General features: G+C 41.6%; 2 protein-coding genes across 2 annotated transcripts; one reads left to right on the forward strand and one right to left on the reverse strand.

The window, feature by feature from the left end:
* Positions 1-10,027, forward strand: LOC117918377. The gene is made up of 8 exons (XM_034834981.1): positions 1-130; positions 345-5,709; positions 5,801-6,048; positions 6,124-6,268; positions 7,156-7,357; positions 7,457-7,795; positions 7,886-8,586; positions 8,884-10,027. Exons 2-8 carry the CDS (start codon positions 520-522, stop codon positions 9,529-9,531), a joined length of 7,473 nt encoding a protein of 2,490 aa, XP_034690872.1. The 5' UTR covers positions 1-130; positions 345-519; the 3' UTR covers positions 9,532-10,027.
* A 1,332-nt stretch (positions 10,028-11,359) lies between these two features.
* Positions 11,360-12,567, reverse strand: LOC117919084 (ethylene-responsive transcription factor ERF109-like). Its single transcript, XM_034836134.1, has one exon. It carries the CDS (start codon positions 12,530-12,532, stop codon positions 11,885-11,887), a length of 648 nt encoding a protein of 215 aa, XP_034692025.1. The 5' UTR covers positions 12,533-12,567; the 3' UTR covers positions 11,360-11,884.
* Positions 12,568-14,343: the final 1,776 nt, after the last annotated feature.

Genomic DNA, 14,343 nt, shown 5'->3' on the forward strand with positions numbered 1-14,343 from the left:
TCTAATAAAGTTTCTCTCTCTTCTACTCCGGCTAGAGTAGGGCTTCTCTGACGTTGTCACTCCTCCCATATTCATTCCTCAACGGCGCAGGTTAATCGCCGCCGTCCATCCGATCTTCCGCTTACCAAAGGTCAGCTCTCCATCCCACGTTTTTTCGTTTGTGTTTTTATTTTCGTTTTTAATTTATTTTCGTATAAGTTGCAAACGCATCCAAACCTTAATGACGCAAATGATCATTTTTGAGTTTCATCATTTTTTAAATTTATTTATTGGTTTTTTTTAATCAAATCTTGCAACGGAGATGGGTTTTTATTGGTAATTTCATTTTATTGTTTGTTGATCAGGGTTGGAGTTGGAGAGGAGTTTCTAGGGTTTTAATTTTTGATCAATTACTGCGAGATCTGTTGATTGGATTTGGTACGGCAATTTAACGTGAAAATAAAATTAGGGTTAGGGTTTTGATGCGTTGGCGGAGATTGGGATCCGCCGCGAGGAGAAGAGTTCGGGTGGGATTGTGCGATGGCCAATCATGGAGTCGGGAGCAAGTTTGTGTCAGTGAATTTAAACAAATCATATGGTCAGCCTCCTCATCCACCTCATCAGAGCTCTTATGGATCCAACAGAACTCGAACTGGTAGTCATGGTGGTGGCGGAGGGATGGTGGTGCTATCGAGGTCTCGGAATATGCAGAAGATTGGGCCGAAGCTTTCTGTTCCACCCCCCTTGAATCTGCCTTCTCTGAGGAAGGAGCATGAGCGGTTCGATTCTTCAGGTTTGGGTAGTGGGCAATCGGGTGGCAGCGGTTCAGGTAATGGGTCTAGACCCACTTCTTCTGGAATGGGATGGACAAAACCGGGGACTGTTGCCCTGCAAGAGAAAGATGGGGGAGGTGATCATCACTTATTTGGCAGATCAGGAAGTGAAGCTCAGGCAGTTGACAATGTGGACCAGGGTCTGCATAGTGTAGATGGGGCGACTAGGGGGAGTGGTGTTTATATGCCTCCTTCTGCTCGATCAGGCACACTGGTGCCCCCAATATCTGCTGCATCTCGAGCTTTTCCGTCTGTGGAGAAAGCTGTGGTTCTGAGGGGTGAGGATTTTCCTTCATTGCAGGCCGCTTTGCCTACCACATCTGGACCTGCACAGAAGCCAAAGGATGGTCAAAATCAGAAACAGAAGCATGTTCTGAGTGAGGAGTTATCTAATGAGCAGAGGGAAAGTGACCATTTAAGCTTGCTTGTTGACATGCGCCCTCAGGTGCAACCTTCTCATCATAATGATGGCAATAGGTTGAAAGAGAATCATGAAGGTCATGGCTTGGGCAGTTCCTGCAAAACTGAGCTAACTAGGAAGCAGGATGATTACTTTCCTGGTCCATTACCTCTAGTTCGTTTGAACCCGAGATCTGATTGGGCTGATGATGAACGTGATACAGGTCATGGATTCACAGAGCGGGCTAGAGATCATGGCTTTTCTAAAACTGAAGCCTATTGGGATAGAGACTTTGATATGCCCAGGAGTGGTGTTTTACCACACAAACCAGCTCATAATGTTTTTGACAGATGGGGTCAGCGTGACAATGAAGCTGGAAAGGTTTATTCCAGTGAAGTCCCTAAATTGGACCCTTATGGCAGAGATGTAAGAACTCCCAGTAGGGATGGTTATGTAAGAACTCCAAGTAGAGATGGTTATGAAGGAAACTCTTGGAGAACTTCTTCCCCACTTCCAAAAGACGGATTTAGCTCCCAAGAAGTTGGAAATGACAGGGGTGGCTTTGGTGCAAGACCATCTAGTATGAACCGAGAAACAAGCAAAGAGAATAACAAGTATGCGCCATCACCACTGCTAGAAAATAGTCGAGATGATTTTAGTGTAGTCTCTGCAAATCGAGACTCTGCATTGGGAAGGAGGGATATGGGGTATGGACAAGGTGGAAAACAGCACTGGAACCATAATATGGAATCATTTAGTAGTCGAGGTGCAGAACGGAATATGCGTGATCGGCATGGCAATGAACACAACAATAGATATAGAGGTGATGCTTTCCAGAATAGCTCTATATCAAAGTCTTCATTCTCTCTGGGTGGTAAGAGTCTTCATATGAATGACCCAATACTCAATTTTGGAAGGGAGAAGCGTTCATTTGTGAAGAATGAAAAACCTTATTTGGAGGACCCTTTCCTGAAGGATTATGGTTCTACTGGTTTTGATGGGCGGGATCCCTTTTCTGGGGGTCTTGTTGGGTTAGTTAAGCGGAAGAAAGAAGTGGCTAAACCGACTGATTTCCATGACCCTGTTAGGGAATCTTTTGAGGCTGAACTTGAGAGAGTTCAAAAGATGCAAGAAATGGAGCGGCAGAAGATCATTGAAGAACAAGAAAGAGCTATGGAGCTTGCTCGCAGAGAAGAAGAGGAGCGGGCACGTTTGGCTAGGGAGCAGGAAGAGCAGCAGAGGAAACTGGAGGAAGAAGCCAGACAAGCTGCTTGGAGAGCAGAACAGGACCGAGTAGAAGCTGTACGCCGAGCTGAAGAGCAAAAGATAGCTAGAGAAGAGGAGAAAAGGAGAATTCTTGTGGAGGAAGAGAGGAGAAAACAGGCAGCTAAGCAAAAACTTATGGAATTGGAGGCAAAGATTGCTAGAAGACAGGCTGAAATGTCAAAAGAGGACAATTTTTCTGCTGCCATTGCTGATGAAAAAATGTTAGTGGGGATGAAAGGAACAAAGGCAGATCTTGGTGATTGGGATGATGGAGAGAGATTGGTGGAGAGAATCACAACTTCAGCATCCTCAGATTCTTCTAGTCTTGGTAGATCATTCAATGTGGGGTCTAGGCCTATCTCTTCTAGAGAGATTTCTTCTCCTATTTTGGACAGAGGCAAATCTATTAATTCATGGAGAAGGGATGCAGTTGAGAATGGAAATAGTTCAGCCTTCCTCCCACAAGACCAGGAGAATGGTCACCAGAGTCCCAGACCTGATGCATCTGCTGGTGGTAGAGGATATTCTAGGAAAGAGTTCTATGGAGGAGGTGGGTTCATGTCATCAAGAAGTTATTATAAAGGTGGGATGACAGATCATCAAGTAGATGATTATACACATGCAAAAGGGCATAGGTGGAACCTCTCTGGGGATGGAGACCATTATGGCAGAAACGTAGAGATTGATTCGGAATTTCATGATAATATTGGAGAAAAGTTTGGTGATGTTGGATGGGGGCAGGGTCCTTCTCGTGGCCATCTTCATCCTCCTTACTTAGAACGGATGTATCAAAACTCTGATTCAGATGAACTTTATTCCTTTGGTAGGTCGCGCTATTCCATGAGACAGCCTCGTGTTCTCCCCCCTCCATCACTAGCCTCCATGCACAAAATGTCCTACAGAGGTGAAAATGAACGCCCTGGTCCTTCTACTTTCCCAGATAGTGAAATGCAGTACGATGCGAGAAATGAACCTACTATGCAGACAGGATATGATAATAGTGCTCACCAGGAGAAGCATGAACAATCTGAAATAATTGATATCCAGAGAGAGAAGGCTGAGACTGAGGAGCAGAAATTGGAGAGGAACGCTACACCAAGGTGTGACTCGCAATCGTCCCTATCTGTTTCAAGTCCCCCTACCTCTCCAACTCATCTCTCTCATGATGATTTGGATGAATCAGGGGATTCTTCCATGTTACCATCCACTACAGAAGGCAAAGAAATACCTCTGTCAGGGAATGAACAGGTTGTTTTAAGTACCAAAGGTGGCAAAGAGAACATGATGACAGCCTCAAGTTCCATCTCTACTGCTGATGATGAGGAATGGTCCATTGATAATAATGAACAGTTGCAGGAGCAAGAAGAATATGATGAGGATGAAGAGGGCTACCATGAAGAAGATGAAGTTCATGAAGCAGATGAGCATATTAACCTGACCAAGGAGTTGGAGGATATGCATTTAGGAGAGAAAGGCTCTCCCCACACGGTAGACAACTTGGTCTTGGGCTTGGATGAGGGTGTTGAAGTTAGAATGCCAAGTGATGAGTTTGAGAGAAGTTCAGGAAATGAAGAAAGCACATTTATGCTACCAAAGGTTTCTCTTGGTACTGTAGAGGAACAAGGTGCTTTTGGTGGGATACATGAAGGACAAAGCCCTCAACTTACTGATGGTTCTCCTCAAGTGAGCATTGATGGTTCTGGCAGGAGGGGCGAGGACGCAGGAAAGGCAATCCAAGATTTAGTCATACAGCCGGTTAATGGTCCTCATACCTTGGTGGCATCTGATGTTTTGAATTCTGTGGATGCTTCTATTAGTTCTAGTCAGACTTCACTGCATCCTGCTCCCTCTTCTGTTAATGTGGCCATGCATTCCTCATCTGGGAAGGCTGTTACGTCTACTGTATCTGCTGCTCCAGGTCAGGCTGAGTTGCCTGTTAAGCTCCAGTTTGGGTTGTTCTCTGGTCCTTCTCTGATACCATCTCCAGTCCCTGCAATACAGATTGGCTCCATACAGATGCCTCTCCATCTACATCCCCAAGTTGGTCCATCACTTACCCATATACACCCATCACAGCCTCCTCTCTTCCAGTTTGGTCAACTCAGGTATACATCACCTATCTCCCAGGGAATTCTACCACTGGCTCCTCAATCAATGTCTTTTGTTCAGCCCAATGTCCCTGCCCATTTTACTGCCAATCAGAATCCTGGAGGTTCTATTCCTGTTCAAGCCATTCAAAACACTAAGATTGACATAGTGTCCCTTCCAATGGATAGTCAACTTGGTCTTGTTCCAAGGAACTTGGATCTGCCACAGGACAATGCATCAAAAGAAGTAAAGTCATTGCCCCTGAGAGTAAGTGCAGACTGTAATGTTATGACAAGTCATGCCCAAGCTGATATGTCCCATATTGTTGAAAACAGTAGTAGGTATGAATTAGGACTCCAGGTGACAGATCAAGGGCACCATGAAACAGTTAAAAAAAACTACATTTCCTTGTCCAATGCCAGAGAATCTGAAGGCCTGCCACAAAATGGATCCACATCATCCCAATCTTTTTCAAGGGAGAGAGATTTAAGTGGGTCAAAGGCTCAGGGCCCAATATCTGCTGGCAAAGGCAGAAAATATATGTTTACAGTTAAGAATTCTGGGCCAAGATCATCATTTCCAGTTCCTGAGTCTTCTCGGGCAGATTCTGGTGGATTTCAGAGGAAACCTCGACGTATCCAGCGCACTGAGTTTCGAGTACGTGAAAATCCTGATAGGAGGCAATCATCAGGCATGGTTTCATCTAACCACTCTGGCTTAGATGATAAGTCAAATATCAGTGGAAGGGGTGCAGGAATATCTTCAAGGACTGGGTCTAAGAAGGGAGCTGTGTTGAATAAACCATTGAAACACACCTTTGAATCTGAGAGCTCAGGTCCTATTATTTCGCGTGAAGTTGATCCTGTAGGTAGGGCTGAGAAAGGAATTGGAAAAGAAGCTTTAACTAAGAATCAGAGTTCATCACGTTCTGGAGAGGGGAACTTGAAAAGGAGCAACATTTGTGCTGGAGAAGATGTCGATGCTCCTTTACAAAGTGGCATTGTCCGTGTTTTTGAACAACCTGGCATAGAAGCACCTAGTGATGAAGATGACTTCATTGAGGTGAGATCAAAGAGACAAATGCTCAATGATCGGCGTGAGCAGAGAGAAAAAGAAATCAAGGCGAAGTCTAGGGTTGCCAAGGTTTTAATTACTTCAGCTTAACTCCTATCTATTTGTCCTGTTGTTGCAGTTGATATTGCCTAATTATGTTGTCTTAACTATTTTATGCCAGATGCCACGGAAGCCTCGGTCTACTTCACAGAGTGCTGTTGTGTCAACCAACTCAAATAAAATTTCTGCACCATTGGGTGGAGAAGCTACAAACAACATTCATTCTGATTTTGCTGTTGCAGAGGGTCGGGCAAACAGTGAAGTATCAACAGGATTTAGCAGCAATATAATATCCCAACCCTTGGCTCCAATTGGTACTCCAACAGTGAATACTGATTCCCAGGCTGATATAAGATCCCAACCTATTAAGTATTGCTCAAAAAAACTTGACTCTGCCATAATTATATAAATCTAGACAAACAATTCTCATATCTTCTTTTACAGGTCCCTCCAGACAAGCTCCCTCCCTGTTATATCCAGTGGTGGAAAAAATATTGGGCCTAGTTTGATATTTGATACCAAGAATACAGTTCTGGATAATGTCCCAACATCTCTGGGTTCTTGGGGTAATGGACGGCTTAATAAACAGGTCTGCAGTGCTATTTTATTTTTGCTTGCCAAAATACATTTGTTTTTTATCTGCAAACATACAATTGTTGCTACAAACAAATATGTGTGTGTGTGTATATATATATATATATATATATACATACGTATGTATGTATTATACAATTCTACATATCTTCATGTTGTTGCATTCTGGGGTCACATTCACTCATTTATACAATTACTATATTACACATATAATACACAATTACTATATTATACATATATTATACAATTGCTCATTTATGCATATATCATACAATTCTACATATCATCATATTATACAATTACTTTTTCATTGTTTTGAGTCTTCAAATTTTCAGTTTCTTAGAACAGTCTCGTTCTCACCTTGTACTGCTATTCTTTAAAGTTAGCTGTGTGGATGGGTGGCTTGTGTTCGGGTTTCTAGAGTGGTGCTCTACTGCTCTTTTATTTCCATGTAAGATATGTGGGAGAAATTTTTCTTGATCTTTATACAATGTCATGAGCTGGTTTGAGCATTTAGTAGGACGAGGGTATATATTAGTTTAATGCTTTTCAAGATCCATAGTTTTGGCTTTGGGAAAATATGTTGCTTTATCCTAAATTTTTTAGAATTTGATAACCCATCTTGGATTTCTGATTGGTGACAAGTTTTTCCTTCCTTAAACTGGACAAATGGTCTATAGATTTGGTGGGCTGAGTACAGTGTGCTGCTGGACAGAGCCCATGTTGTAATATTCAAATAGGTTCTACATGAGTGTGAGTTGAAAGCAAAGCATTAGAATTATAAAAACCTGGTTGAGATTGATTTGTTTTTAATGTTTTTACTGGTTTCTGAGGGGATGAAATGTGCTCATGATGTTAAGCTAATTTAATCATATATTGTAGGTTATGGCCCTAACACAGACCCAACTTGATGAGGCTATGAAGCCTCCCCGATTTGACACACATGTTACTTCTATTGGAGATCATACTACCTCAGTTAGTGAGCCAAGCATGCCATCATCATCCATCTTGACAAAGGACAAAACATTTTCTTCTGCAGTAAGCCCAATCAATTCCCTTCTTGCAGGGGAGAAAATTCAATTTGGTGAGCAGTTACTTCCTAAAAACTGTTGTGTATATATGCGTATGTATTTTTCAAGTTGAAATTGCCCGACTTCTGAATGATTTCTGTCTTCTGATTCAGGGGCAGTCACTTCTCCTACAATTCTCCCCCCTAGCAGCCATGCCATTTCACATGGCATTGGTGCTCCAGGTTCATGCAGGTCAGACATTCAGATTGCTCATGATCTTTCTTCAGCTGAGAATGATTGCGGTCTCTTTTTCAAGAAAGAGAAGCACACGGATGAATCTTGCATTCATTTAGAAGATTGTGAGGCTGAAGCTGAAGCGGCTGCTTCAGCCATTGCTGTGGCAGCCATTAGTAATGATGAAATTGTTGGGAATGGGCTGGGTGCATGTTCTGTCTCTGTTACCGATTCCAAAGGTTTTGGAGTTCCAGATCTTGATGGGACAGCTGGAGGCGGTAAACACTTCTTGCATCCAAAGCTGGTGAATCTTGCATTTTCCATTTTTAAGATGTTTAATGTGTTAACAATGTATTACTCTGTGGCAGGTGTGGCTGGTGATCAACAATTATCAAGTCAATCAAGGGCTGAAGAGTCTCTTAGTGTAGCTCTTCCAGCTGATCTTTCTGTTGATACCCCGCCAATCTCCTTGTGGCCGGCTTTACCAAGTCCCCAGAATACTTCAAGCCAGATGCTTTCACATTTCCCTGGAGGCCAGCCTTCTCCATTTCCTGTTTTCGAGATGAACCCCATGATGGGCAGTCCTATCTTTGCTTTTGGACCACATGATGAATCTGTTGGTACCCAATCACAGACCCAGAAAAGTAGTGCATCAGGTTCAGGGCCACTCGGGGCCTGGCCACAGTGCCATTCTGGTGTGGACTCATTCTATGGTCCTCCAGCAGGGTTCACGGGTCCTTTCATCAGTCCGCCAGGGGGTATTCCAGGGGTTCAAGGTCCACCACATATGGTTGTCTATAACCATTTTGCTCCAGTTGGACAATTTGGACAAGTTGGCTTGAGTTTCATGGGTACAACCTATATCCCATCTGGAAAGCAGCCTGATTGGAAGCACAACCCTACATCTTCTGCTATGGGGATAGGTGATGGGGACATGAACAATTTGAATATGGTTTCTGCAATGCGCAATCCACCTAATATGCCTGCTCCCATCCAGCATCTTGCCCCTGGGTCGCCACTTCTGCCCATGGCATCTCCTTTGGCCATGTTTGATGTCTCTCCTTTCCAGGTAAAAGGTCTGCTCTATATTTGAAATCTTAAGCTGATTTGGCTTGCTCAATTGATTTGATGATTTTGAATCCCTTGCAGACTGTCAGTCTTTTCCAGTAAATATAGATTTGGTGTATAGTTCAGTTGGGAGTGAGCATTATGTTTTCTATTGCTAGAATTTGTAGTACACTGGAAATTTTTACCGCTTAGGAGACCTTTGGTGCTAGAAGATTTTGCTACGACAATTCCATATTTTTTTATTGTTCCGTTTTCCCAATACAACTAATATTTGGAGTCAAAATGTTTTTGTGCCCAGTCCTCTCCTGACATGCCAATGCAAGCTCGATGGTCCCATGTTCCTGCATCACCTCTTCACTCTGTTCCTCTCTCGCTGCCATTACAGCAACAAGCTGATGCTGCGCTGCCTTCTCAATTCAACCAAGTGCCTACCATCGACCACTCATTAACAGCCAGCAGGTTCCCTGAGTCGAGAACTTCGACACCCTCTGATGGTGCCCATAGCTTTCCTGTGGCAACAGATGCGACTGTTACCCAATTACCTGATGAACTAGGGTTAGTAGACCCATCGATCTCCACTTGTGGTGGAGCATCAACCCCAAGTATTGCCACTAAGAGCACATTGGGAAGCACAATAGCCGATACTGTTAAGACTGATGCTGTCAAGAACGGCAGTAGCAGCCAGACCGCAAGTTCTGGTTTAAAGTCTCAATCATCTCAGCAGAAGAATTTATCTGGGCAGCAGTACAATCATTCTACCGGGTATAATTATCAGAGAGGTGTGGTTTCTCAGAAGAACGGTTCAGGAGGTGAATGGTCCCACCGCAGAATGGGTTTCCAAGGAAGGAACCAGACCATGGGTGTAGACAAGAACTTCCCCAGCTCAAAGATGAAGCAAATTTATGTGGCTAAACAACCCACGAGCGGGACATCAACTGGAGTGTGAGAATCATAGAAAGTGCTGCTGCTTGATTTCTAAAATAAAAGGTATCGAGATCTCTCTGGAAAGTTGAATATTTTGGTCATTTTTGGTAGCATCAACCCCGTTGGTGGATGTGAGGAGTGTTGAGATTTGGTTTTCCTTTGTTGACCATTATGTTAGGTAGGTAGTGCTGGTTTTTATAATGAAGGTTTCTGAACTGGGTTGGGAGAGGTTCTGAACACTTCTATGGGAGTGTCTAGTGAGAGGAAGGAATGGGTTTAGTATATGGTGGGGATGAGCATGGGCATGGGCATGGGCTGTAGAAGACGCAATGAGATTTTTTAAGTGTGCAATAGTCAGTGTAGTCCATTGCCTTTTATGTGTTCTTTTTTGTCGGCTGCAGATCAAATTATTGTTTCCCTTGGGATTGATGTATTAAAATTATTATACAGTCTCAGCTGATAATTTTCCCTGTTACTAATATGAGAAATCTGGAGTATGCGTCTCTCCGCCTTTTCTTTGTTCTCTCTCTCTTTTTTAAACTGGGAACCAGGTCCTGGGAAGAGTACCTTGGGGCCGGCCAAACTAGCTAAACCAGCTTTTTAGCTCTTAGATACGTGGGGGACCTTGTTTTGGTAGTGGATTGCAGAGCTATTGAAATTCCTTTGAAAAAAAAAAAAGTTATAATTTCATGTATTTTAAAATTATTTACTTTTTATATAAAAATTAAAATTAAATAAAATGAATTTAAAGAAACGATTAAAAATAATTTATTAATTTTAAATATATTTTTTATTTTTCCCAAAATTTTCAAGGGTTAAAGATATCACAAAGTACCTTTTAATGAGTATACTGACTTTGGAAAAATAAATATATTTGTTCATTTTGTACACTGAAGTAGTTGATCAAAGCAAACCATTTGGTGAATCTATACATTTGATAGAAAACTAATACATCTTAAATTATTTTTTCTATGGGTAGAAGGGATAGTAACAAAATAAATTAGAAAAAGAACACATCAATTCTACGTATAGGGCCGTGGATACTAGTCATACTACCAGTCTCTGTTTGCAAATTGGGTGGCTGAAGATCCGGTCACCGTCTACATCTACCCGTTGTGGGCATACTGTGGGGGAGATTATTGTTCTGAATAATGGATCTGGTTCACTCCTTTGACATGCAATAATGACCAAATTAGGAGTGTAATTTGAGCTAGTTGGCTAATCTCAATCTTAACCTAATCCCATTTTTCAAGGGGTTTAAACCATCACTTTTAATATTCAAATTGATCTTGGATTAATTTTTTAATCCAAATTCAATTTAGATTGAGTTTGGGTTGAAGTTGAGATAATTTGAATTTAGCTTGAATTTGATATGATATTTTATCAAATTTATAATTTATATTATTTTATTTACCTTTATATTCTTAAAATTATATTATATATATTTATAAAAATTATAAATTTATTTATTTTTATTATTATCATAAAATTTTATCTCATTTGTTATTTAAATTTTAATATAAAAATATAAAAAATATTTTGAAAAAAAAAAAAGGAATTGTATAACTCCATCACATAATCCAATAAATTGGAGCTTAAAAAAATTGTAATTAAGTTAGACTTGAATTGATTACCATAAATTAAATTAAATTCGGATAGATTATTGGTTAATTCAGATTGAGCTAGAGTGATAACCTCCAACCCACGAGCCACTCATGTACGGCCCACCACGGATCTATTACAAAATATATTTTTGTGGGCCGCCAATGTGGTCTGGACCACTAACCTATGGCCCACCACGGATCTATTACAAATATATTTTGTGGGCTGCCGATGTGGTCTGGACCACTAACCTATGGCCCACCACTGATGTCACCATTCACACGCCACCGTAAAAAATATATCGAGGACACGCTGTTGCAGAAAGCCTAGGGGATAAGCTTTTGACAGGTGGCGGATTTCCTTGAAGAGAATGTTGGCCTAAATCTAAAGACGATAGGATGTACTGACACGTGGTATCCAAGTAGGGCCGCCAAATATCTCCATTCCATTATTGAAAGTAACGCCATCATTTTTATTTGGAAAATAATATACGGAGATTCTCCGCCCTCTATATATTATCCATAGGATGCAATACCAAAATTTCAGTGGGGTTATGAACCACAGAGATTTCAACAGTATGGAAGCTGTATGGATATATATTATATACCTACATACACATTCCTAACTACACTGTTGGAGATGAACGGTTACGCTTCCCGGCAAAACATTTTAAAAAATTTGGTAGTTTGGGTAATCCGTCGTTCGTAAAAGGAAAAATAAAAAATAAAAAAATCCAACAACGCCCAATCTTGTCGCCTTCACCTATCTTCCATCTATTCTCTTACTTTACTGGCCTCCCCTGCTACCTCAGTCTTCTTCTTGCTCAGTTCGCTCTCATCTACCGCGTCATACAATTTCTCTTTACTCTTCAATTTTCGACTCTCTCCGAGATCCGACGTAGTGGGCTTAACCCTAACTCCCATAATGTTGCTTGATTCTGTTTCGTTTGTGTAGTCGGATAGTGGAAAGTTGAGCTTGGCTTTAATTCCGCGGAACTCAATGGCTTTCCTGTCGTAAGCTCGGGCGGCTGCCTCGGCGTTGTCGAAGGTGCCCAGCCACAAGCGCACCGCTTTTTGCGGGTCTCGAATTTCTGCCGCCCATTTTCCCCAGGGCCTGTGTCGAACTCCCCTGTACTTCCTCTTTCTAGTCCTCTTCTTCCCTCTCTCGTCCGGTGGGGCAAAGAAATTGCACCCGAGACAGCCGTCGAAACCGCATTCCTGACACTTCTCAGGATCCGGCAGAGCCAGCACGGTCAGATCATTACTGTGGTGGGTGGTGAAGGTATCATTTTCCAGAGGTTCAATGTTTCCGGTGATGACATTCTGGAGAGTGGAGACCATGACGGCGAACTCCACGTCCTTATTCAAACCCGGCCAAGCAGTGGACTCCACTATCTTCATTCCGTCTCCGAACATCCGCATTTCTTAATTTTGGTTTTGACTGCAGCAGCTTTAGTATGAAATGACACAGTGGGCAGCAAAGCTGTGAGGATTCAAACTATATACCCCTCGGGAATCCACGTGGCAGACAGCTTAGACGCCGTTTGGACACGGTCTTTTAAGGCAGATTACGGTTTGGCACGTGGGCCTCTCAAGGTCATATACAGTGAGCTGTACACTTGGGAGCCAAGTGGATCAGATGACATAAGCATTTTTGTCATAGTCACATGACACGCGGCACTCGGTCGCTTTTTCAGACTGAGACCGGAAACGGAAGTCGTGGCTACATCAACGACTTACAGCGCAGCGTCTTTGAACTCGTGGGCCCACTTTTGCATCCATGATTAGAGTCAAAAGTAAAATGGATATTTTTCAGTAAATAAAGGTTTTTTCTATTTTTTTTTACGTTGGAAAAAGGAAAAAACATTTTTATTTTTTTAATAAATCTTTTGCATATTTGTGAATGGGTGTTGGTGAGATGACAAATGAAATATTGATATCTTGCTATTTAATGATCGTTAGGTAATAGGGTTCTTACCCAACAAGTATATATCTTATATATTTGAAACTTAAAAGTAAAAACTTTTTACTTTCATAAAGTTTTAAAAATTTTGAAAAGATATTTTAAGAGCATAATGCAAATCTCAAAAGATTCTACCACTGCAAAAACCCCACGTAGCATGAATATTAATAAAATAATGTTATAGACATGTTTGAAACCATTATCATTGGTCGGTGAACGATTGTCCTTTTCGTTAAAGAGTTAAATAAGAACACGACATAATGATTAACAGAAGTGAAATTTGTTACCACGGACATCAAAGAATACGCTGCACATGTTAAAAGTCAACCGACCAAATCAGAGGGAATCACCGGGAATATAAGTTTTGTATGAGCCGCCATTTTGCTTCTCGATCTTCGTCTTTTTTGATGTTGTCATTTCAAGTCTTGTGCAGATCGGCAAGGGTACTCGACCTGATTTAATTGCAGCGGTGAATCTCCAGCTGAATCTGAATCAGCAAGTTGGGCATTCATAAGAAGGGACTTCATTCCCATTCTTATATATGTGAATTGATCAATTCACACCATTAAAATGCTTAGACCATACGCAAGTGAAAAAATTTGTAGCTACGTGGAACTATTCTCCATGAAAAGCCCAGACATAGCACCTTCTAACTGACAGTTCTTCAAACTGGTCAACCACACAATGGTTGTCTTTTGAATGGCGCAAACATCAAGTCAACCCACAGAATCTAAATTGAACCGAGTGGATTCCCAAACTGTGGGCGCAAGCTGTGTTTCTGAGCTGTACCAACCGCCCAAAATTCTGAAGGGCTGAGTCTTAACTGTCTCACTTGTCAACATCCTCATAAGCAATTACAAAAATAAAATTATTATGTCATGTCAGAATGTGGACAGGTGGGTCTTCTTATTAATGTTCCGTCGGTCAAGAGTCAAGACTCCTAATTTTAGAAGAACTCATGATGGTCATGTCAGAATGTAGACGGGTGGCTAATCACTGCTCATATATGTTCAGTGGGTCATGACTCCTTTCAAGGTAGAGCCTCCCATTTGCTCTGTTTTCCTCCTTGTTTTTTCTTCTGTCCGCGTAAGCAAGGTGGACCTCATTTGCAGCGTTAAATCTCCAGCTGCTTCGGTTAGCGATCAACCATGAATAGAACTTGGATCCACTTGTATCAAATTATTCAAAAAACAGACCCTGAAATCATTTTTAAAAAAAACAAAAAAAACAACTGTTAGGACTTGTTCATGAGTAGACACAACTATTGAAA

Source organism: Vitis riparia, chromosome 7, assembly GCF_004353265.1.
Source record: "Vitis riparia cultivar Riparia Gloire de Montpellier isolate 1030 chromosome 7, EGFV_Vit.rip_1.0, whole genome shotgun sequence".
NCBI lineage: Eukaryota > Viridiplantae > Streptophyta > Magnoliopsida > Vitales > Vitaceae > Vitis > Vitis riparia.

Excerpts from the sequence above, each read along its gene's own strand:
- LOC117918377 (XM_034834981.1), top strand. The coding sequence starts at position 520 with ATGGCCAATCATGGAGTCGGGAGCAAGTTTGTGTCAGTGAATTTAAAC. Across the intron at positions 6,049-6,123 it reads ATAAGATCCCAACCTATTAA|GTCCCTCCAGACAAGCTCCC; the intron begins GTATTGCTCAAA and ends CTTCTTTTACAG. Across the intron at positions 7,796-7,885 it reads TGATGGGACAGCTGGAGGCG|GTGTGGCTGGTGATCAACAA; the intron begins GTAAACACTTCT and ends ACTCTGTGGCAG.
- LOC117919084 (XM_034836134.1), bottom strand. The coding sequence starts at position 12,532 with ATGCGGATGTTCGGAGACGGAATGAAGATAGTGGAGTCCACTGCTTGG.